Source organism: Canis lupus, chromosome 33, assembly GCF_003254725.2.
Source record: "Canis lupus dingo isolate Sandy chromosome 33, ASM325472v2, whole genome shotgun sequence".
Classification (NCBI taxonomy): domain Eukaryota; kingdom Metazoa; phylum Chordata; class Mammalia; order Carnivora; family Canidae; genus Canis; species Canis lupus.
In genome coordinates this window covers 17,018,797-17,042,215 of record NC_064275.1, presented here as the reverse complement: position 1 = coordinate 17,042,215, position 23,419 = coordinate 17,018,797, and the positions used below count along the sequence as shown (strand labels likewise).

The window sequence follows — 23,419 nt, the reverse complement described above, 5'->3', positions numbered from 1 at the left end:
AAAATCTTAAAAAAAAAGAAATGAGTATATCATTATTCCTAAAAATTCCACACATAAATGTTCCAGAAGTGAAAGTCCACCAAGCCTGTCCATTCTCCTACCTGTCCCAAATAGCCTTTCTCTCTCTCTTTTTTCTTACCCAGCAACCTGCCTCCTCATTTTTCAAAATCTATGCCACCCTGTCTTTCCCAGGAAACCCACTTCTTCTAGAATTTTAGGAAACCAGTGTCCATCGGCTCTTTGCCAGAAATCCATTGTTTAAAACTTTAAGTTAACATAGCAGTAAAATCCGTGGGGTTCCTTTTCACCTTTATTTGTCTATTTATGATTACTATTTTAAATAACCACGGCCTTAAGACTTCCAAGGTTGCCTTGGCAGGAAAGGGGCAATGATGCTGAAGAGCATCTTCAGGTGTATTTCATCAGCCAATCAAGTCAGGAGTTATGAAGCTGAAGCCAATGGGTGCAGAGCAGGGGCGGGGCTTGGAGCAAGTAACTGCCGGCGAGGATGCAGTTGACTGTGGCTCTTCTGGGGTGAACAGAATCGCTCGCCTCCACTTCTCATTTACTCCCTCAGGATATTCCTCCTGAGGCTCTGGACGGTGAGCCAGCCCAGTTTCCCCTTCGAGAAGTTGCCCTTCCTCTCTGGTGCTTTCCCCCTCGGCCTTCCCTCCTGGAGGATCAAATGCTCCCAAGAGGTCCAGCTACCCATTCGGCCAGCCATTCCCTCCTGGAGTTTGCATCCTTCCTCATGGCAGCCAAAGCCAGGCAGAGGAGCCTCTCAGTTGGCCTTTCTGACCCTCAGCCCCTGCCCTTCCTCCCTGACTCTTCCTCTATCACCCCTCCCAACTATTTATCTGGCTTGTGTTGGCTCCCTTTGCCTTGCTGAGGCCCTGAGAGGGAAGCACCCTGACGCCCTGGTCCATCTCCTCAGGTGATGGAGCTGAGCTGAGAAGGAGGAAGGGCCCCGTGGGAGTGAAGAGGCATTAGGAGGGCACCTGACGGCCCACCTCAGAGTCCGTGAGTATGGGCTGCTGTGTAGTGTGGCAGGACCCCAGGCGTGGGTCTGTCACAAACCATTAGGCCAGAGTTTGCACATGTGAAGATTACTGGGATGCCACCGTGCCCTCATCAGGGTGCTTTGTCAGCTACTTCCTGGAAACTGTGGTGATCATAGGAAAGAACTCCCCTTTTCAGGGGCAGGGAACTAGTCTGACTTCTACTTTTCCATGGCAGAGAATTTCTTAAGGGTGACTGACTGTTGAGGACAAAGATACATGCCCTTTTTGAGTGAGCAATCATTAACTCCACACACAGTGCGCGAACGGAGGCATTTTCTTTCTTTCTTTTTTTTAAAGATTTTATTTATTGATTCATGAGATACATACAGAGAGAGGCAGAGACATAGGCAGAGGGAGAAGCAGGCTCCCTGTGGAGAGAGCCTGGTGTGGGACTCGATCCCAGTACCCCAGGATCATGACCTGAGCCGAAGGCAGACGCTCAACCACTGAGCCACCCAGGCACCTTAAGATTTTATTTTTAAGTAATCTCTATACCCAACATGGGGCTCATGTGTACAACCCCAAATCCAGAGTCCCATTCTCTACCAACTGAGCCAGTCAGGCTCCCCTATCTTTATTTTTAAAACTGTCTAAGTGATTCCAGTGCAGAGCCAAGGTTGAGAATCTCTGTCTTAGAGGGATGGCAGGCTTGCTTTGCTTTTCAACTTGTATGGCTATCAAGATCCCCTGGTTTACCTTCAGCTCTTGACGTGATAAAGTCAGGTTAAGGAATTTAGAAATCCTTTGGGGCAAAACAAAAAACAAAAAACAAACAAACAAACAAAAAGGAGTCCCTGACATCAGAGAGCTGGTCAAGATGTCACTCAGTGTCACTACCAGCAGGTCTGTTGCTCATACATAGTCTATGTTATTCTCTTGTTGGACACAGTCTCACAGAACATCAGCATCAGATGAGGTCACTCAATACCATAATAAAGTGAAACAAAAAGTCACCAGGTAACCCATAGATCCCAAATATCCCCTCTCTTGGCTAAAATGAGTGACGGCTGCTTCTTTCCCCATGACAGCTTTATCCTTATTCCAGCCTGCCTTCCCTACAGGTATCTTAAGATACCCAGCCACAGAATTATCCTTGCTTTCTGACAACATCAATTTATAGTAAACCCTCGCTTTTCTAGAATTCTAAGAAAATTTTCTAGGATTTCTTTTTTTTTTTAATTTTTATTTATTTATGATAGTCACACACACAGAGAGAGAGAGGCAGAGACACAGGCAGAGGGAGAAGCAGGCTCCATGCACCGGGAGCCCGATGTGGGATTCGATCCCGGGTCTCCAGGATCGCGCCCTGGGCCAAAGGCAGGCGCCAAACCGCTGCGCCACCCAGGGATCCCCTTCTAGGATTTCTAAATCTGCTCCAGAATTACCCAGCCAGAGCCCAGATCCACAATAATTTCAACATCCTGCTGCTAAAACACCCCCACAGTTCCCCAGGGTAAATGTTCTCCCTTATCGTGACAAACAATGAACCCAACTTACCAACCTCAGATGTGGTTTTGGTGGTCTTTGCCCAAAGGGCATTGATACTCTTTCTCACAAAACCTGACTCAAGAATATTAAAAAGAAACTGGATTTGAGACTAAAAATTGAACAATTTTGCCTTTGAATTGGGTGAACCCTGGTGGTTCCATGCAACCATGGTGGTTGCTGACCTTAACTACACATTAAATTTGTTCGTGGAGCCCCACTGCAAGCCAGACTAATTTAAATAGAAATCCCTGGGGATAGGAGCCAGGGACCAGTATCATCATAACACCACAGGTGATGCCAAATAAATATAATAAACACAGATAAGTTACATGGACTATGGACCTGTACAGATGGGAAAGCTGAGGCCAACAGCCGTGAAGGAAGCTACCCAGAGTCTTTCACCCAGCAAACCGCAGCCCCTCAGGCCTTCACTTACAGGCAGCCTGACCGCAGTCAGCACGTTTGCATTGGTGCTAATAGGATACAAGCTTTATAAATGGTGTTTGCAAGGCTCTTTGATGCTAGTGATACATACCAAGTGGAAAGCAGCATAAAGTATAATTTTTTAAGGATGAGCCCAACTGTGTAAATAAAACACACAAGAGCCATAAGACGGCATGACTGTGGTTGATTTTTTTCCTGTTTTTTGAAATGTTTGTTTACATATTTATTTCAAAAGTGTTCAATAAACATCTATTCATTTAATTTTCTCTTTCAAAACACTTTTTATAATCAGAAAAGGGCCTATAATAAAACATACATGTTTGAAATTTAAAAAGACATTGAAATTTGCATTTTAAAAGGACATTTTTTGGGGGGTGCCTGGGTGACTCAGTTAAGTGTCTGCCTTCAGCTCAAGTTATGATCCCAGGGTCCTGGGATCGAGCCCCATGTTGGGCCCCCTACTAGCGGAGAAGCTGCTTTTCCCTCTGCCCTCCCCCTGCTTGTGCTTTCTCTCTCTCTCTCTCAAGGAAAGAAAGAAGAAAGAAAGAAAGAAAGAAAGAAAGAAAGAAAGAAAGAAAGAAAGAAAGAAAGAAAGAGAAAGAAAGAAAGAGAAAATTATGGGATTATGAGGGGAAGTTTAGTAAAATAATTGATTAAGCACAACAGCCAGATAAGATGGTAATAGTAGGCACTAGAAAATGTTAAGTCACTACTATGACTTGGAATTGGAGAATTCCCGGGCATGACTTTCAAGACCCTGATATAAAACTTTCCTTAGCATGGGAAGCAGATGAGATTAGCAGACTGTAGCTATTACCTACTTCTTCAAACAAGACACATCCCAGGACACATTGGGGCCCTCGTGATTCCTCTTTCAGGAAGTAACAATAAGATACAACATGTAACAATTCCCCTTGTCTTAAATTCTTTTGATTTTAACATTTTTCTCCTATTCTTGGTCACTATATATGAATATATAAGAATCAGAGAAAACCTAGCTTATCACTCCCAGATGAGATAAAAGGCTGTGATGAGAGATCACCATGGTTTATTAATTATTCTGTTTGGAGAGAACAACAAAAGAGATCAGAATATTCTGACCCCATCCCATTTCCCACTTTGGAATAGCTACCAGAACATGCTTCCAGAGGCTCAGATATGCTGAAGACAGACCCCTCAGTTGTCTATGCCAGCTTGTGGTCCCAGTAACTGATTAGATGAAAACTCCTTTCAAACGGTTGGGTAGATGTGGAACAACTAACAGCTGAGTAGTCCTTGGCTTATAAGTGAACACAGGGTGACACTGGCTAGTGTCTATCACTTGGGGTTGTACCTTTTCTATCTCATTTAAATTGTAAGCATCATAGAAGGTAGAGGGTTCTCTAAATTTGGTGGACCCTAAGATATCACCAAAAAGAATTATGGAGAAATATGACCTTCTTTCTTCTCCTCCTCCTCCTCCTCCTCCTCCTCCTTCTTCTTTCTTCTTCTTCTTCTTCTTCTTCTTCTTCTTCTTCTTCTTCTTCTTCTTCTTCTTCTTCTTCTTCTTCTTCTTCTTTTCTTTCTTCTTCTTCTTTCTTCTTCTTTCTTCTTCTTCTTCTTTTTAAAGAAAAGCACTAGAAGGCCAGGACGAAAGCAAATTTTACAATCCTTTGATCCTGTGAGAGTTTTGCTGTGTCTGAAGAGTTGAATTCAGATGGTCTGTGAGAAACAACAGAATGGATTTGAATTACACTATGTCTAATTTCACTCTACTTACCAAAGGATTTCCTAGCATATGGTTGGAATTTTTAAGAAATACGTTTATTAATGCTTCTGATGATCTCCCTAAAATCATTCTAGTATTGTCCTTGATCTGCACAGTTGGAGGTAAGTGTAACTCTCTTTATTTGAGTTTATTCTATGGATATATCTAGTAAATGTCACCATATAGAATTGAGGAAAGTAGCAGTAGTAGAAAATCAGAATTTTATTCCTAAATTCATACTTTTAACCCAAGATTATCAGCTAAATGAATTCAATGATAATCTGCCCCTGAAAAGAAACATGTAGAGTCTGATTCATATCCTTCAACTTTTTTTTGAATTCAAAGTAGTCACACCATTTTACTTGATAGATAGATCCTAGTTAGACTTAAATGATAAGAAGAATTGAAGCAGATGAGCCAAGAATCAAGGGTTGGGGGATTTTGATTGTTATCTGTATTATCACAAACTATAGTTTCATTTATATATTAAAGCTAATTATGTATGTCTTTTTTTGTTTGGGCAAACAATTTTCAAAATGATATGTCTTCTGAGTGGGTGAGTTATTTTTAACCACATGGTGGAATGTCCCATAGGTTTTGTTCAAAAGATAAATTATGCCTAGCTTTCATGAGAAGAAAAGAATACTGTAGAAATCAAAAGAAAGCACCTTTTTTTTGCATTATTTGATTGATTAGAAATTATGTTACAAAGAAGCAGAAAACATTACACTGAAGGAAATGCTTATTGGATTTTGATAATTCATTATAGGCTTTCTAATGTGTAGTAGGTAACCAGTTGTAGGATGCTAGTTTTTCTCATTGGGCAAATTCTTATACCTATTTCCTCATTGTTATTTTGGGAATCAGCCAGGAGATTTCATTAAAGTTTAGTTATTTATTGACCTCTTATTGGAAAATTGCTAAATAAATTAATATCTGATTTATAGCATGTACAAAAAGTTGCTATACATATTTTAGTAATAACCCAAGAGCCAGTGATTTCTAGCAATATTTACTAAAGATTCTACAGCAATGAAATACTTCATAGAAGAGGTAACTACAGGGATCCCTGGGTGGCGCAGCGGTTTGGCGCCTGCCTTTGGCCCAGGGCGCGATCCTGAAGACCCGGGATCGAATCCCACGTCGGGCTCCCGGTGCATGGAGCCTGCTTCTCCTTCTGCCTATGTCTCTGCCTCTCTCTCTCTCTGTGTGTGACTATCATAAATAAATAAAAATTTAAAAAAAAAAAAAGAAGAGGTAACTACAGAGTCTAGCAGATTAATAGTTACACTGATTCGGTGTGCTTAAGTATGAGGAAGGGTTTCAATTACAGGAATTAAGTGAAAAGTGGAACGGTATTTCATTATCCTCAGTATTAAGAAATCATATCAAAGTTCTATGAGTCATATTAATCATATGAAAGTTCTATAAATGTGGTATTTATTTCTCCTGCCTTTCAGTAAAGATGTATTTTTTTGCAGCATTTTTGAACCTACACTTAAAAGACTTTCCAATTCCTCTACCTGTGATATTATTTTTAATTGGATGCAGTTTTGAAATATTAAGTTTTACATCTGAACAGGTGTGTATAGTAAATATGAGTATTTTGTACTATATCTCAAATTCATACAAATACAAAGATGGCTTAAGGAAATTTGTAAAAATACTTGCCAATTCACTGCTCTGCCAGTTGATGGATGCTTGTGATCTGGATAAATCAGGCCAAATGTGTGAAAAAAGGAACCAGGCAAGACAGAGCTGAGGTCCAGCTAAACGTCATCAAGACAGAGCCTCCATCTGAAAGGAGACGGACGACTCAGAGAATGAGTTCACGTACACCCACCAAGAGTGTGAGCAACTAATGACAGTTTAAGCAGAATTCAAAAGCTTAGATAAGAATTGGTTGATAAGATAGAAGCCCAGAGACACTGGGCTGCTGGTACTGGACTCTAGTAGCAAGAGAATTCTGACATTAAACCAATCTATTCCCTCAGTTAGGAATGTTTTAGAGGGTTCCTATTAGAATAGAGGCTAGTCTTTAAGTGTGCTTGGCTTATAAGATCTCAAGGAACAGAAGTTGAACCTCTTGCCTGGAGTTGTACGTGAGGACGAAGGCAAACTACAGATGTAGTCAAGGCAGCTACAGTGTTGTAAATAGTTGAGAACGGCTGGAGTCAGGTAAGAGGAGACTATCTTTACTATAAGGGAGATAGAATGCATCATTGACACATTAAATAGTTCTCTAACCCCGGGGTTGGGGTTTTTTCTATGAAAGGTCATATAGTCAATATTTTCAATTATACAGGCCACATGCACTCTGTCACAATTACTCAACTCTGCCATTATAGTTCAAAAGCAACCAGAGGCAATATATAATTGAAGTGGCAGCGCTGTGTTCCAAAGACTTTATTTACAAAAACAGACATTGAGTTAGATGTGGCCCAGGGCCATAATTCACCAACACCTGCTCTAATCAATCAGACTGTAAATGAGAACATGTAGGAAAAGGATTGACTTTCCCAAACAAATGTAACCAGTGATATTAACAAACATTATGAAAAACATGTATCCATATAAGAACCAGAAGCCGATTACTACTTCATTTGTCATCAACAGGCTTTGTAATAGTAGAGTCTTAACTTTTATGCAACTTTAAGTACTTGTATAAACTTAATGTTTCTATTTGTCAAGGATCTTTTAAAAGAAGAGAACATAGGTCTAGAATTGTGAAGGGTCTAAGATTTTACTCTATTTGCAAGAAATAAGTTAGCCTGCCCTAGTCTCATGGTCTTAGCAAAAGACACGGGGCCCCTGGGCCCAAGACAAAGGACTTTAGTACTCACAGCAATAGCAGAAGCCAGAGTATCAGCATCTTCTTGTGCCTGTTCTATGAGCCCTTACACCCACATGAAGAAGCAAAGAAGGCCTGATGAAGCCTGCATCACAATGGATTGCATTATAAGAGAATAAACCCGAGTTTAGAGAACTTGAATATTTTCCTTTCTTTCTTTCTTTCTTTCTTTCTTTCTTTCTTTCTTTCTTTCTTTCTTTCTTTCTTTTTCTTTCTTTCTTTCTTTCTTTCTTTCTTTCTTCTTTCTTTCTTTTTTATTGGTGTTCAATTTGAACTTGGATATTTTCTGATGGGCAGTAAGCTCATCTGACCTCTTGCCCTAGAGGGAGACATTATCCTAATTACACTATACAGGATAGTAAACCACCTCTTTTTTTTTTTTTTTTTTTTTTTTTTTGATGGAGGGCACTTGGCTCTATCTTCCAAAGCTGTTAGCAGAACAAATATTTTTGAAAAATAGTCTGGAAGAAAAGCAATCATCTCTCTACTCATAAGATGTGGAGAAACACAAGAGACCCACAGAAAATCATCTCCCCAAAGCAAAGATACCACCTAACATTAGCAAGCAATCAGTGTTTCCTTCATGAACAAATGTTGAGTGGATGCCTATAACAGGATTTACAAGTCTCAAGTAGAGACTTTTTGATAAACACCATTGATTAGTCATTTCATTTATAGCATTAACTTCCCGGTTTTTGTTCCTGATATTCTTCTCCATGCATCTTCTATGTAAGCCATGGTTAATTATTTGTAATTTCTGAGATTTGATATGACTCCTTTGTGGATGTTGTGCATGAAAATCCATCTACCTTAAACCTGTATGCCTGAAAATCTCCTCATAATCTCTTTTACACACATCAATGTACTTTTTAAAAAAAAATTATTTATTTATTCATGAGAGACCCAGAAGAGAGGCACAGAAAGAAGCAGAGAGAAAAGTAGGCTCCCTGTGGGGAGGTTGATGCGGGACTTGATCCCAGGATCCCGGGATCACACCTTGAGCCAAAGGCAGACACTCAACCACTGAGCCACCCAGGCACCCTCAATGTACTTTCTATGTTTGTTGTTTAAAAAATAAAATGGGCATGGAGCTGTGTATTAACTTTCCACTGTAACTGGTAATTTGATGGAGAATTATGAAAATCTGGGGCATGCAGTTGGTTAAGTGTCCGACTCTTGGTTTTGGCTCAGGTCATGATCTCAGGGTGGTGTGATGGAGACCACATGGGGGCTTAAGACTCTCTCTCTCCCCTATACACATCTCATTCCCTCCCTCTAAAATAAATAAATAAATCTTCAAAAAAAGAAGGAAAATTATGAAAATCAATGAGTTAAGATTTGAACACCTATTACATAGGTGATATATCTTTTTCTCTTTTGCTAGAGATAAGAGCGACTGGCATGTCTTCTATGCTAATAGAAGGATGGAAAATGAGAAAATGACATATTTTTATATTATTAGGTCCAAGCATATGCAGATGCCATACAATGGATGAGTCCAAAATTAGTTTTTGATATGTTTACACCAATAATTATCTTTAATGTTGCATTTGACATGGATGTTTACATGCTGCAGAAGTTATTTTGGCAGGTAAGAAACACTCCTTTTCAATAATACAATTCATTTATGAACTACTAGTTTATGTTATCTATGTTCAGATTTTTTTTAATTTCTCGAAATTAGAAAACAAGACAAGGAAAAAATATAATGTGTGGGAAGTAAATTCAGCTTTATATTTTAGTGAATAAACTGTATCTTAGCAATTGTCCAGCATATTGAAGGCTCAGAAAAAAAAATTATGGGAAAAAAGGTAATTCTGAAAATTTGACTGGGAGAGCTTAATTCCAGTTAGAATTTTAACTCTGAGATGTGATTAGAGAGCTACTATGAAATATATTTGGTCTATATATAGACCAAAAACTATATATAGTTTTTTTTAATTTTTCATAAAATTCGTGTTTTAAATACTGACCTTCTAAATCCTTAAATCAAGGAAATACCTCAAGGGAAAAATACTCCAGATCTTAAGCAAGGTATACATTTCTTTCAAAGTAATTAAAACAGCTTTGTAAATGTAAGGCCATTACCTAAACTACTTTGGAAACAAAACTATTAAAATAACTTACATTCTCACTTGAGTCTAGGCAAATGGGAGTTCAGACAAATGACCAAAAAAAAAAAAAAAAAGAAAGAAGAAAGAAAGAAAGAAAGAAGAAAGAAAGAAAGAAAGAAAGAAAGAAAGAAAGAAAGAAAGAAATTGAAAAGAATAAAGATATAAAAGTACTTCGGGCTGGTTTGGGTGATCTCTGCAGAGCCATGTCTTGCATCTCTGTACAACTGTAGACTCAGCTGAAGTGGGATGGCCTGGATGGCCCCATGTGTGTGTGTGTCTGTTGGTTGTTACAGTCAGCATTGGCTGTAGGCAATGGGTGTCACTACCATGAAGGTTATTCCAGACTTCTTCCCATGATGGTTGCAGAGTCTCAGGCACCAGCAGAAGAGGGCAAGCTTGAATTTGCTAGTACTTTTTAGGCCTGTACTTCTATCCTGTTTGCTCTTGTACCTTTTAGTCAAAGCAAACGACATGACTGACCAAGTCAGTGCTGGAGATAACTTTCGAGTGGTGTGAATTCAGGGAGCAGAATTACTGCAGCCACTTTTACCAACAACATGCTATGTGACCTGTTAGGAGTGTTGACAGCTATTTGGTGGGAGAACAAGAATTTGGGCCTCCTGACCCTCAGTCTTCTTGTCTCAGAGCCCCATTTTAATTTTTTCTTTGAACAAGAGTTAGTAATACAACTCTCCAGATCAAAACCTTAAAATGAGAACCCAGCCACCCTAGAGGTAGGTTATGTAGGAGGCCTTGATTTTCTCCCACCATCACAATGCTATCATCAAGATTTATCCACCAAAGACTCCCGCTCAGGAGCTCGAGGGCTCAACTGTGCCGTGTGAACACTCCATCCCTGTTCTGCCATTTCTAAGATTCATTAAGAGATTTATGATTAAGTGATGTAATCAAATCACTTAGCACTAGCTCACCCTAGGGTCCTGAATTAGAGTGCAGTGCTGGACTCATCATGCATGCAACTCATCATGCATGACTGTGCCTGTACAAATGAAGAAGAAATAATCAGAAGGAGGATAGCTTTTAATATTTTAGTTCTTTTGAATGTGCCTCTTTAGGTCTTATCGCAATGCGTCATCGCCTAGCAGATGGCGAATAAACATGCAATGAATGTTTCACCCCTTTCACCAACCTCCTCACCCCACCCCCTACTTCTGGCAATCATCTATCTTTTTTCTGTGTCTCAGGTTTTTTTTTTTTTTAAGATCCCACATGTGAGATTATACAGTATTTCTCTTTTTCTATCTGACTTATTTCACTTAGCATAATGCCTTTAAGTTTCATCCATGTTGTCACAAATGGCAAGATTTCCTTCTCTTTTATGGTTTAATAATATTCCATTGTATATATAATACCTATTCTTTATCAACTCCATCTATCAATGAACACTTGCTTCCATGTCTTATTATTGTACATCATTATTGTAAATAATTGTAAATAGTGTAAATTTACATTATTGCTCTATAAGTAATGCTTCAATGAACATGGAGATGCATTTCTGAATTCTTATAAGTAGCTTCAGACACAATTACATCTTCTAAGTCCATCTGGGAATGCAATCTTGCTACATAGCGGCCACTGATACAGTAAGGTATAGGAAGCAGAAGGCAATGGTGGGGAAGCAGAAGGCCAGCTTCTAGTTCTAGAACAACAGAAATTTTCTTCCCATCTTTTCTATAGTCCTCTGTTATTTCTCTACATCCTTTCTATTATCTTATTTTCTCCTTCTTTTCTTCTTTTGCAACTTCTTTCAAATTTGTGTTCTTTTTTCCTATGTTAATAGGCTGTGTTTCAGTTCTATGAATAGTTAAATGTGTATATATATATGTGTGTGTGTATATGGTGTGTGCATATACCTTTACACATACATACCTATATTCAACAACCGTATCAAAAAATTAAAAGTTCCTTTTTTAATTACAATGTGGTATTTCCTACAACTGATATGTCCTAAGAATCTCTCGCAATATTTGCCTCTAATTTACAGAGTTGCAAGCACATATTTGTTAAATAAGATTACTTCAAACTTCCCTTTGAGGAATTCAGTGTAGTTCTGTATCCCCAATAATCCTGAATGTCTGCTTTTTAAAATAGGATACAAAGGCAATTTGATTTTTCTATCTATAAAATTTCTTTGCAGATACTCTTAATTACAATTCCTGGCTTTTTGATGAATTATACATTTATTCTTTGGTATCTGGCATCTGCGAATAAATTATTTTTGAAAAACACTCCATGGTTATTATTTTCAGCTATCCTTGTGAGTTCAGACCCCATGCTGACGGCAGCTGCTATAAGAGACCTTGGTGGGTATATTTTTTCACTTTTTCTACATTTAAAATATCATATTATATACTTAATGTAGCTAGTTTTTTTTTTAAGAATTTATTTATTCATGAGAGACACGGACAGAGGCAGAGACACAGACAGAGGCAGAGACACAGATAGAGAGAGAAGCAGATTCCTCGCAGGGAGCTTGATATGGGGCTCGATCCCTAGACCCGGGATCACACCCAGAGCCGAAGGCAGACACTCAACCACTGAGCTACCCAGGAGTCCCATGATATATCTAGTTTTAAGATCTTTTGTTCACTGCAGCTTTTGACTATGTGAATAAGGTTCTGTGACATTGCGGATTGAGTATGGAGATTTGGGTTAGTGATGTTTAGAACAAAACAAAATGCCAGTAATAGGCTTACTTAGCACATATATTTTTAAAGTCTTTTATCCAACTGTGGAATAAAACAGGGTTATTTGGGATGCTTTTGCCTTAAGCAAACAGTTCTGGGAGCAAATAATTTGCATATACATTTTGGTGACATTTCTATTGTCCAATACTGTTTTCCCTTTGACAATACTGTCATCAGGATAATGCCATTTGTTTTTTAAAAAAAATTGCCTTTATAGTCATAGGACCAAGAAACTTGAAAAGTCAAAAACAATAAAATCACATATTCAAACAGTGTTTTCAGTGTATACTATTCTAGGAGAAATAAATATTTAAAAATAAAATACCAAGTCAATGTAACCCATACAAACATACACACACACAAACCTAAGAGCCTTATTTAAGAAAAATGATAACCTAATTTGTTTTCCTCCAGTCAGCTTTTAGTAACAAGAATTACAACATCTGTTTTGAAGTGGACTTTTAATACGGCATGTGTACATGTGTACACACAAACACACACATAAAAATAAAAAATAAAGTATTTTTCTCTTGGTAACATTTTTGTCTGAGTTTTCAAAGCAAGATATTTATATTTGTTTTATTTTACTTACACACACACACACACACACACACACACAAAGTCTTCCCAGGCTATGCGTACATGAATACATTCACATGGTCTTGAGCTTTTGATGGTCCGTTGTCTCCTTTTATGCCTACATGTCAGTTGTCTATTTTCAAATTTTTACATTTTGTTATAGTTCCATTTTCCAAATTGGAATAGTTATACAACAGTACCAGTTAGGTTTTTCTCAGTAAGGAACAACTCTGAGTTTCAACAACAGCATTAAAAAACACAGTGGCTTGGGCAACCCACGTGGCTCAGGGGTTTAGCACTGCCTTCAACCCAGGGTGCGATCCTGGAGACCCGAGATTGAGTCCCACATCGGGTTCCCTGCATGGAGCCTACTCCCTTTGCCTGTGTCTCTGCCTCTCTCTCTCTGTGTGTGTCTCTCATTAATAAATAAATAAAATCTTTTTAAAAAAACACAGAGTGGCTTAAAACAATAGTTATTTATTATTTTTCAAGAGTCTAGCAGTTATGATGGTATGGCTGGACTCTGCTGATCTTGGCCGGGCTCATTAATGAGTCTATAGTCAGCTGGAGGGTCACCTGAGGGCCAAGTGATCTGGGATGGCCCCACTTGGGAAGATCCACCTTTCTTCCATGTATTTCTCACAATCTTTTAGTAGTGCAGCCAGGGAACACTATCATGATGGTGGCAGAGACTCAAGAGATAGGAAGCAAAAATCTTTCTTAAGTCTCTGTTTGCATCATGTCGCATAACAAAACAGACTGGATCTCTTAGGAGAAGAAAGTGCACTTTTAGAGAAACGGGCATGGATGCATAAGGAGGCGAACAATTGGACCATTAAGGTACTTGAGCTTCCACAAGAGCAAAATGCCTTGGCTTTTCTTCTCTGGCAACAGCATACTTACTGTATTAGTTGTAATCATAGAGTGGTTCGGGGATGTAATAACATTTCCTTCCTGTGGACATATAGAAAATCATTAAGATGGTCAAAGTTATAGTTTTGCCACTACAATTATATTTAATAGAAAAAAATGATAATTGATAGATATCTAAACTTAGAATATCATCATATATGGAGGGAAATTAGGATGGGAGTACATAATATCTGGGTGCTCTCCACTTCATAGAGCTTGATTTCAAACTCCTTGAATGTATGGGAAAGTCAAGCCAATTTCTAATCATACAGAGATTATCTTGACAATTGCCCTAATACTTTACTTTACATGCTCTAAGCTTGGCTTATGAATTTCCTTTATTCCTCCATCATTGTTTTTTGTCTTCCTAAAATACATAATATTGGCTAAATCACCAAATTTATCAAAAATTAGTGAATTTCATGTTTTCATCTGGACTTTAAAACAAAGAATGACAGCTCACTGATCTTACATATTACTTGTATAAACCATAGTCAACCACAATTAATTTCATTCCTAATTATGGGAGTCTAAACTTAACTTACAGCTGATACATAATTAAATTTCCTTAAAGGGAGTTTTCAAACATGACTACAGTTTATTTAAGTACATGGGGAAGTATGTGACATTAATCTATAGCTAAGAACATATTCCTACTTGCTAATAAAATTTTTATTATTTTTTTAAAGATTTTATTTATTTATTCATAGAAACACAGAGAGAGAATGAGGCAGAGACACAGGCAGAGGGAGAAGCAGGCTCCAATGCAGAGAGCCTGACATGGGACTTGATCCAGGATCTCCAGGATCATGCCCTGGGCTGCAGGCGGCGCTAAACTGCTGCGCCACCGGGGCTGCCCAAAATTTTATTCTTTAATGTTGATGATTTTCCCACCTCAAATAAAATATTTTCTCTTCCATAGGTCTTTCTAGAAGCCTCGTCAATTTAATTAATGGAGAAAGTCTGATGACCTCTATAATGTCTTTGATTATATTCAGTGGTATTGAGGAGATTAATGTCAACCTGCAAAAGAAGAACCATTCTATAAGTAAGTACTTGTTTTTTCTGAATTTCTTAAAATCAGAATGCTGTATTTTCTAAAAGCTGATACGGATTTTATATTTTCTCATTAAGTTATGCTTATACAACTATAATTGTATTAGTATAATGATCTACCCTTTACAAAGAACTACTACACATCCTTTATTTAATAGTTGTGGTTTTATTGTGAAGCTGGGTAGGGACTTTCATGAGGATGCTTATAGGGCCAACATTCCACAGACCTAGGCTGAGTTGAATGCTTGACAAGAATGAGAAATGTTTTGTAAGGGTTGAAGATGAACTCAGAAGATAGGCCAGGTAGTGCGCCTGCCAGTGGTGAGAGGATGCAGCAATTGCCCTTCCCTTCACTGGAGCTATCTCCCCATGGGAACATCAAGTGGAATTATATGGCCATCTTCAGGGTCTGGGAGCAGTGCTTGTAAACAGAAAGATTGCAAGGTGTTCATGAGCTTGTTTACCTATTCAGAGAGCCCTGAACATAAGTATCTTTCATTACTTTATCGTAGGTCTACACATATATACATATATAATAAATGATATATGTACACTATAATGAATGATTATAAAATATACAGGTGTGTAATTAGCATTCGAGACAAGAAATATGTCATCAGCAGTCCCAGAAGCATCTTATGTGTCTCTCCCTGATCAAAATTCCATACTCTCCTCCTGCAGCAGTGGTTCTCAGAGTATAGTCACTACATTGGATGTGGTGGGAGGCTTTACACACGACCTTTTAAGGATGTCCATGAAATCAAATATTTTCAAAGTAATATTTAGAAATTATTTGCTTTTTTTTTTTACTGTGTTACTACTGCACTGGTCTTGGAAAAGTAATGATTATAGGTTTCTTGAGAAAATTGTTGGCATATGGTATTCCATATAATATCCAGGTGCTCTCTATTTCATAGAGCTTGATTTCTAAATCTTATTTACATAAACCATAGTCAACCACAATTAATTTGGTTCTTAATTATGAGAATCTAGATTTGACTTACAGTTGATATATAGTTCATTGTGGGGCAGCAGGGATCCTACTTGCCTCTATTCTGACCCATGTATGCCTTACATATTTATAATCAATGTCTAAAGCTAAGAACTAAAGACTCTTCTTTCCCAAGAATACCCATTCTGGGTATCATCACTCTTCTCATGTCTTCCTCAAGGGAGCTGGTCCAGAGGGTGGACAGTTACCCGACTCACCCTCAGTCTTATTCCATATCCAATTAGTTTATCCAGACCATGGCAGCTTGGAATATCTGTGGTGAGCCTAGAACCCCAATTTAGCACAGGAAGGTACATCTTCTTTAAGTACTTCATATATTCCATCTGTGGTATGTGAGGAAATCAAATCACCACATATATTCAACCTTTTCCAAAATCCATATTTTGCCACCCAGAGAGCTTTCACCATTAAACTGCAGATAGGGCCTTCTAAAAATGATGAAAGTAAGCAACAAAGAGATATATTCAGGAGCTTCTTAAAACTCAAGGACCACTCTTTCAGAAAACCAAAAAATACAAGGATATAGTCACAAGTGCTGATTGGACAGATAAATGTCCAGCCTCCAAACCTGGTCCAGTATTCTACTAGGCTCCATTTAAGGCAGTAAATATTGACCACAGAATTTCAGGGAACCTTATCAGAGCTTACATCTACATTTAAACAAGAGAACTTGATTTACTGGTAAACAAAAGAGAGAGAGAGAGGTAGGAGATGGGTACTGATATGGAGATTAATTAATTAATTTGTTAATACAACAATTATTTATTGATATGTACTATGTGATAGCTCCTATTCTAGGCCTTGTGCTTAACCATGAACATAATAGTCCTTGTTTTCACAGAGCTGGCTTCATAATTTTGATAAAATTAATTGAATAGAATTTTGTGTTAAAATTTCAGAAAAGTAAAAACTGTAAGTAATCACTCTATTTAAATAATAATAGTAAGAACTAATATTCTTACTATTCTCATTATTTGTACCAAGAATATACTACTACTATACTTCTATATATTCTCACTATTTATACAAATTCTTACTATTTATAAAAAATAAAAACTCTCCTGAAGGATGAAGAGAACAGTAAACTTAATTCCTCAGCTACAAGGGATTTCTCTGGATTTTTAAAGCTTTGAAAGAAAAATTTCTTTTAAGAAAAAAAGAGGCTTGATAAGCTTTACTGATAGTTCATTTATAACAAATGACATAATAGTGATCAATTATCTTCATAGTAATTATTATTTTTAAAACTCATGTAATTATTTAAATAATGTTGTTCAATCTTTGAAATCAGCACGTATTTCATAAAGAGGAAAACTAAGAGGAGTTACCACACTCACAGGTCTGTCTTTTCCAACTTGCATGCTAGGAGTTTAAAAACATTGTAAGAAATAATGGATTTCCGGGATGCCTGGGTGGCTTAGCGATTGAGCTTCTGCCTTCAGCTCAGAGCATGATCCCGGGGTCCTGGGATCCAGTCCCGCATCAGGCTCCCTGCAGGGAGCTTGCTTCTGCCTCTGCCTATGTCTCTGCCTCTCTTTCTGTGTCTCTCATGAATAGATGAGTGGAATCAGAAAGAAAAAGAAAGAAAGAAAGAGAAAGAAAAGAAAGAAAGAAAGAAAGAAAGAAAGAAAGAAAGAAAGAAAGAAAGAAAGAAAGAAAGAAAGAAAAAGAAAGAAAGAAAAGGAAGGAAAATAATGGGTTTTCTTTGAGGCTTCTCCTGGCCTAATAATTCCATGCAGTAAATATTTTACTGATTAAAAACTATTTTCCTTTCTTAAAAAAAGAAAGCAACTTTCAAATGGGGTCTTTGTAACTCCAGTTCCCTACCTCTTTCTGAAATCAGAGTCAATCTCTGTTCTGTTTCAGTTGCAGGAGGTGCTAGACTCCCCAAATTACCAGGATGGCTTAACTCATGGCTTAACATGCCTAGAGCAGGGCGTGACCTAAAGAAATCAATCAGTTCATTTGGCAAGCCAAAAGAACCCAAGAGGTTCACTCCAATGGGACTCAAGAGGCATTCCTTTCTCTGTATTTCCTGTGAGGATCTTTCTAGATAATAGAATATAAATTCCAAGAGTTTGAGGACTTTCTACTTCTTTTTCATTACTGCATCTCCAAGAATTATTGCACGGTTTGGCCCTGAATGCATGTGTATTTCTTTTTTGTTGTTGTTTTTTTAGATTTTATTTATTTATTCATGAGACACACAGAGAGAGGCAGAGACATAGGCAGAGAGAGAAGCAGGCTTCTCATGTGAGTCCAATACGGGACTAGATCCCAGGACTCCAGATCATGACCTGAGCCAAAGGCAGACCACTGACCCACCCACGTGCCCCTACATGTGTATTTCTTAATGGGCACTGAGAGAAGCTCTTAAATTAAACTGACTGAATTTTGCAAACTTGTATATGGCTTTCAGCATTTGAATAGAAACTTTCAATTTAGGAATAAGAAATTACCATACATACCAATGGCAATGAGCTATTTTTAAAGGTAAGGACAAAAAGAAAAGCTGACCCAGAGTATTGCTTAAAATTAAGTTCAAGTAATTTCTATTAACCATTTTCTGTTTACTCTCCTGTCTTGCAGCCCTTGACATCCTGCTTGAACTTTGGTTTTATTTTCTAGCAAGTTTCTTATTTGGAATTCTAAGTTCAAAACTGATTCAATTGTGGATGTCTACTGTTTTTGGAGAGGATGTCAATCACATAAGTCTCAGCTCTTCAATTCTGTACTTCATCTTTTTTATTTGTAAGTCTGGGGCCTATGCCTAAAACTAAATAACAGAAAAATTTAAAACAAACATATGGGAAAATACACACCAGGCAAAATTTGTAAAAAAAAAAAAAAAAAAAAAAAAAAAAAATTCAACTTCTCTAGGAGGAATGCTTTTGTTAAAATAACCTATCAAAGGATAAAAATATTAGTATCTATACAACAGAAATCAATGTCTCAAGATATATAAAGCAAATATCACTATAAAATATCACTATATAATTGTGATTTTGACAAAATCACAATTAAAATAAGATACTTCAGTTTGCCTTTCCCAGATAATTTCATAACCAGTTGGACAAAAAATAATGATGTCTATAAAAAGATATAAATAAAAACTTAAATGTTTGGTTTATAGAATATATAGTTTCATCTCCCCAAATAGAATATATATTCTTTACATATACTAGTAGAAAAGTATATGACTAGTAATTCATTTAAAGAAATGAACTAGACTTGAAGAACATTTTAATAAATCCCAAACACTGTTCAATCACAATACAATCACAATTTACCAATTACAGAAGTAGAGTCTTTAAAAATAGTCATTCTGGGATGCCCAGGTGGCTCAGTGGTTGAGTGTTTGCCTTCAGCTCAGGGCATGATCCTGGGGTCCCAGGATCGAGTCCCATATTGGACTCCATGTGGGGAGCCTGCTTCTCCCTCTGCCTGTGTCTCTGTCTCTCTTTCTGTGTCTCTCATGAATAAATAAATAAATAAAATCTTTAAAAAAATAGTCATTCTAATAGCTTGAAATTAAATATATTTTTCTTGGTAAATTTTAGATCAAAAAGGAAATCAAAATAGAAGTTACAGATCAAGTAAGACTAAATATTAGGAAATCTATCAATGTTATTAATCCATTTCCTACCACTTCCTCCTCACAGAAGCATGGCAGATATTAGTAATTCACCATATTATTGTTTTCTGATGCAGCCTCAGAAAGTTGTTCAACTCAGCTCTTCAAGACAGCCCTATAAATGACTTGGAGTTAGCATGTGCAGTAAATAATACCTAGTTACCAACTTACACTATGCCCTTCCATCTACATATAGGAGCAAAGCAATGTTTTCTATTCTGATATCCATGATTTCTCTGGAAGCTTTAGCTAGTGCAATAAGAGAGACAGAGAGAGAAACAAAAAAAGAAAGACATATATCCTTAATTTTGAAAGAGAAAATGATTGCATTAGTGACCATGTTTTAGACTTCAGAGAAAAACCAAAAGAGTTAATTAATAAACTAAGCCTAAAAGGCTTTTTAATAGCTCAATTTAAGATAAGTATACAAAAAGATAGTGTCTTATAAGCCAGCAGTAGCTAGGTAGAAAATATAATGAGAATTTGATTCTCTTTACATTGGCAAAACATTATAAAATATAAAGGGGTAAATTGAACAAGAAGATTGAGGCTAAACATGGAAAAGTATAAAAGTTTACTAAGAAATATAAAATTTGAATAAATCAAGACAGAAAACATCTTCTTAGAAATGCAAGAGTAACAACATTCATTATTTTCATGTCTGGGACAGAAAGGCGAAATATAGGATCTTGAGGCTTCCTAACTCTAATCGGTAGATTAAAGCCTGTTATAATCAAGTGAATTTACAGAATCAAGTTTATGAATTAATGGATAGCAAGAGAGCAGTCAGTACAGATACATTCTTACATACTACTTTAATTGTGGATACCTAAATTTCTACAAAAAAACATATTCTAGTGAATAGAATTTCTTCTACCACATTTAGTAAGTGAACATAGCCTCAAGATTAAGGGTTATACCCCCTTAAATAATTATAAACCTTTAAAGTTAAAATGTCTCTATAAACGTTTTTTTAAATGATTTTATTTATTTATTCATGAGAGACATAGAGAGAGAGGGAGGCAGAGACACAGGCAGAGGGAGAAGCAGGCTCCATGCGGGGAACCTGATGTGGGACTTGATCCCAGGTCTCCAGGATCACGCTCTGGACTGAAGGCACCAATAAACCGCTGAGCCACCGGGGCTGCCCTATAAACATTTTAGAAAGGAAACTTCTAGAACAGAATATCATGAAAATGAGGTACAGAGTAAATATAAATCTAATGTAAAAGAACTTCCATTCATTTTAAGATAAATTAGTTGTGCTAAGCCAGGAGGCTGGCTTAATGTTTATATTATTGGTATTTTCAAGATATTCACCATAAATATTTTCCAAGTTTCACTATTACCTAATAAATGACTATGACTACCAAGGAGTTAATCTCCTCAAAGTGCCTATATCCACACTTCCCTCTTACTTTATAATTCAAAACTAACTAACCAAAGCATTAGTTTATGGCTTAGGTAGCATTTCTAGCCAGGATTAAAATAAAGAATATAAAACTTGTAATTTTCCATCTCTGGAAGGGAAGATTCAGTAGTATGCTAAGGTCACTAATTTTGTAAAATTGAAATGTATCACAATCTGAATCAAACAATAACTGTTTGAGGGTGTTGAAATTTTACCAATTTAAAATATCATCTGGAAATACTGATTGTAAAAACAGACAATATAACCTTTAAAAAAGTGAAGAGCTTTCTCTACTAGGTAGGTAAGAAACATTTAACAAGCCACCAGTAAAAAAACAAACAAACAAACAAAAAAGCAAGCCACCAGTAATTAAAATACTGATTATTGTAACAAAGTAATGTAAAGTAAGCCAAAGAAATGGAGGGGCAAAGAAGCGATCCAAATATGCCTGGCAAACAAAACAAACAAAACAAAACAAAACAAAACAAAAAAACAAATATGCCTGGCAATCGATAAATATGGCAACGTTATAAAAGTAGTATACGCACAATATTCTTTACTATTAAAAGTTTTCATTTTTATTTATTAACCAGAACAATGTCTGCTAAACAATAAGTGGAAAAAAGCTTATTATAAAACCCTATTGCTGTATAATCTCATTATAGCTTTTTTTAATGTGTGGCTTTGTGTGCATGTCGTATATATGCCATCATGAGGAGTTCATTGGGTACTCCACTCTTCTTAAAGATCTTGATCCAATTATCTTGAATTCCCAATTCTATAGCTTATGAGCACCCAAAGATCTCATGCTCTCTGAAAATTGCTGGTTTAGTTCCTCATGATCCCTGCTACCTCCTTTTAAATATACAGAAGTTTTTGGTTCTTAGCAAATTTTACTGACGATGAGCACAAGGGAGCTCACAAGGGAAGTTAAATTATTTAATTCGTGGTTCTATGAGATCTGAAAGCTCCCTTTAATTCCTCACTTTTCCATGCTTCCTGTTTAATTCTTACTGCTTGTATCTAGTATATAAATTCAACAAGTACCTTTTTTTTCTTTAAACTGTTTCTTTTTCTTTTCTTTTCTTTCTTTCTTTCTTTCTTTCTTTCTTTCTTTCTTTCTTTCTTTTTTTTTTTTTATTCATGAGAGACACAGAGAGAGAGGCAGAAACATAGGCAGAGGGAGAAGCCTGCTCCTTCCTGGCAGGGAACCCGATGTGGGACTCGATCCCTGGAACCCAGGATCATGACCCGAGTGGAAGGCAGACACTCAATCACTGAGCCACCCAGGCGTCCCAACGTATCTTTTAATGTTTAAAGCTGCCCTTTGGGTCTCATTCTCTATTCTTAACTAATTTATCAAATTATTTCTTCCAAACAAATACAGTCCTTTACATGATAAAAATTCTAATATATTTTTTTTAGAATTATACCGATCTTCCTTGACTCACAATGGGGTCATATCTCAATACACCCCACTGTATGTTGAAAATATCGTAAGTCAAAAATGCATTTAGCACACTTCACTTACCAAAAATCGTCGCTTAGCCTAGCCTACCTTAAACATGCCTAGAATACTTACATTAGCCTACAGTTGGGCAAATCATCTCACACAAAGTCTATTTTATGATAAGGTGTTGGATATCTCATGTAATTTATTGAGTCCTGGCTGTACTGAAAGTGAAAAACAGAATGGCTGTAGGGGTGCAGAATGACTGCAAATGTATCAGCTGTCCACCTCAGGACGGCCTGGCAGACTGGGAGCTGTGGCTTGCTGCTACTGCCCAGCATCATGAGAGAGCATCTTACTGCAAATTGCTAGCCTGAGAAAAGATCAATATTCAAAATTCGAAGTTCTGTTTCTATTGGCTTCACACTGCTTGTGCACCATTGTAAAGCTGAAAAATTGCCATGTCAAATCTTCGTAAGTTGGGGATGGTCTGTACTTAAAGTCTTGGTAGTTCGATTATAGCTCCTCTTTTAAAAAATGATACCATACCATATTATTTGAATTTCTTTAAAGATTTTATTTATTTATTCATGAGAGACACAGAGAAAGGCAGAGACATAGGCAGAGGGAGAAGCAGGCTCCATGCAGGGAGCCCGATGTGGGACTCGATCCCGGGACCCCAGGATCACGCCCTGAGCCGAAGGCAGACTCTCAATGGCTGAGCCACCCAGGCGTCCCAATTATTTGAATTTTTTACAGTGATAATATACTACTTTCATAAGCAAGGGGGAATATAACTCTAATACAACTACTTTTAAGAATAGTCCAGTTTTATATGCTTTTCAGTCCTGCAGAGTAAATGTACCCAAACAAAATTAAGCTGGAGAAGTATATCCATATGGGGTTTCTACTGGCTTGATTTCCTGAGTCCTGCCACAAAGTCAAGCCATTT

The 23,419-nt window shown here is 37.2% G+C and overlaps 1 protein-coding gene across 8 annotated transcripts in view; it reads left to right on the top strand.

The window, feature by feature from the left end:
- The first annotated feature begins 473 nt into the window (after window positions 1-473).
- Window positions 474-23,419, top strand: part of SLC9C1 (solute carrier family 9 member C1) — an 81,750-nt gene continuing 58,804 nt past the window's right edge. For 4 of the 8 annotated variants that reach the window (XM_049105452.1, XM_035710021.2, XM_035710020.2 and 1 more), the window contains exons 1-8: window positions 474-602; window positions 935-1,020; window positions 4,603-4,862; window positions 6,222-6,322; window positions 9,054-9,182; window positions 11,864-12,029; window positions 14,827-14,952; window positions 18,562-18,723. In XM_049105452.1, the coding sequence (XP_048961409.1) occupies window positions 4,712-4,862; window positions 6,222-6,322; window positions 9,054-9,182; window positions 11,864-12,029; window positions 14,827-14,952; window positions 18,562-18,723 (835 nt within the window). In that variant the 5' untranslated portion in view covers window positions 474-602; window positions 935-1,020; window positions 4,603-4,711. The remainder of the gene's footprint in view (window positions 603-934; window positions 1,021-4,602; window positions 4,863-6,221; window positions 6,323-9,053; window positions 9,183-11,863; window positions 12,030-14,826; window positions 14,953-18,561; window positions 18,724-23,419) is intronic. The other 4 variants (XM_049105451.1, XM_049105455.1, XM_049105456.1 and 1 more) reach the window with 4 other exon arrangements.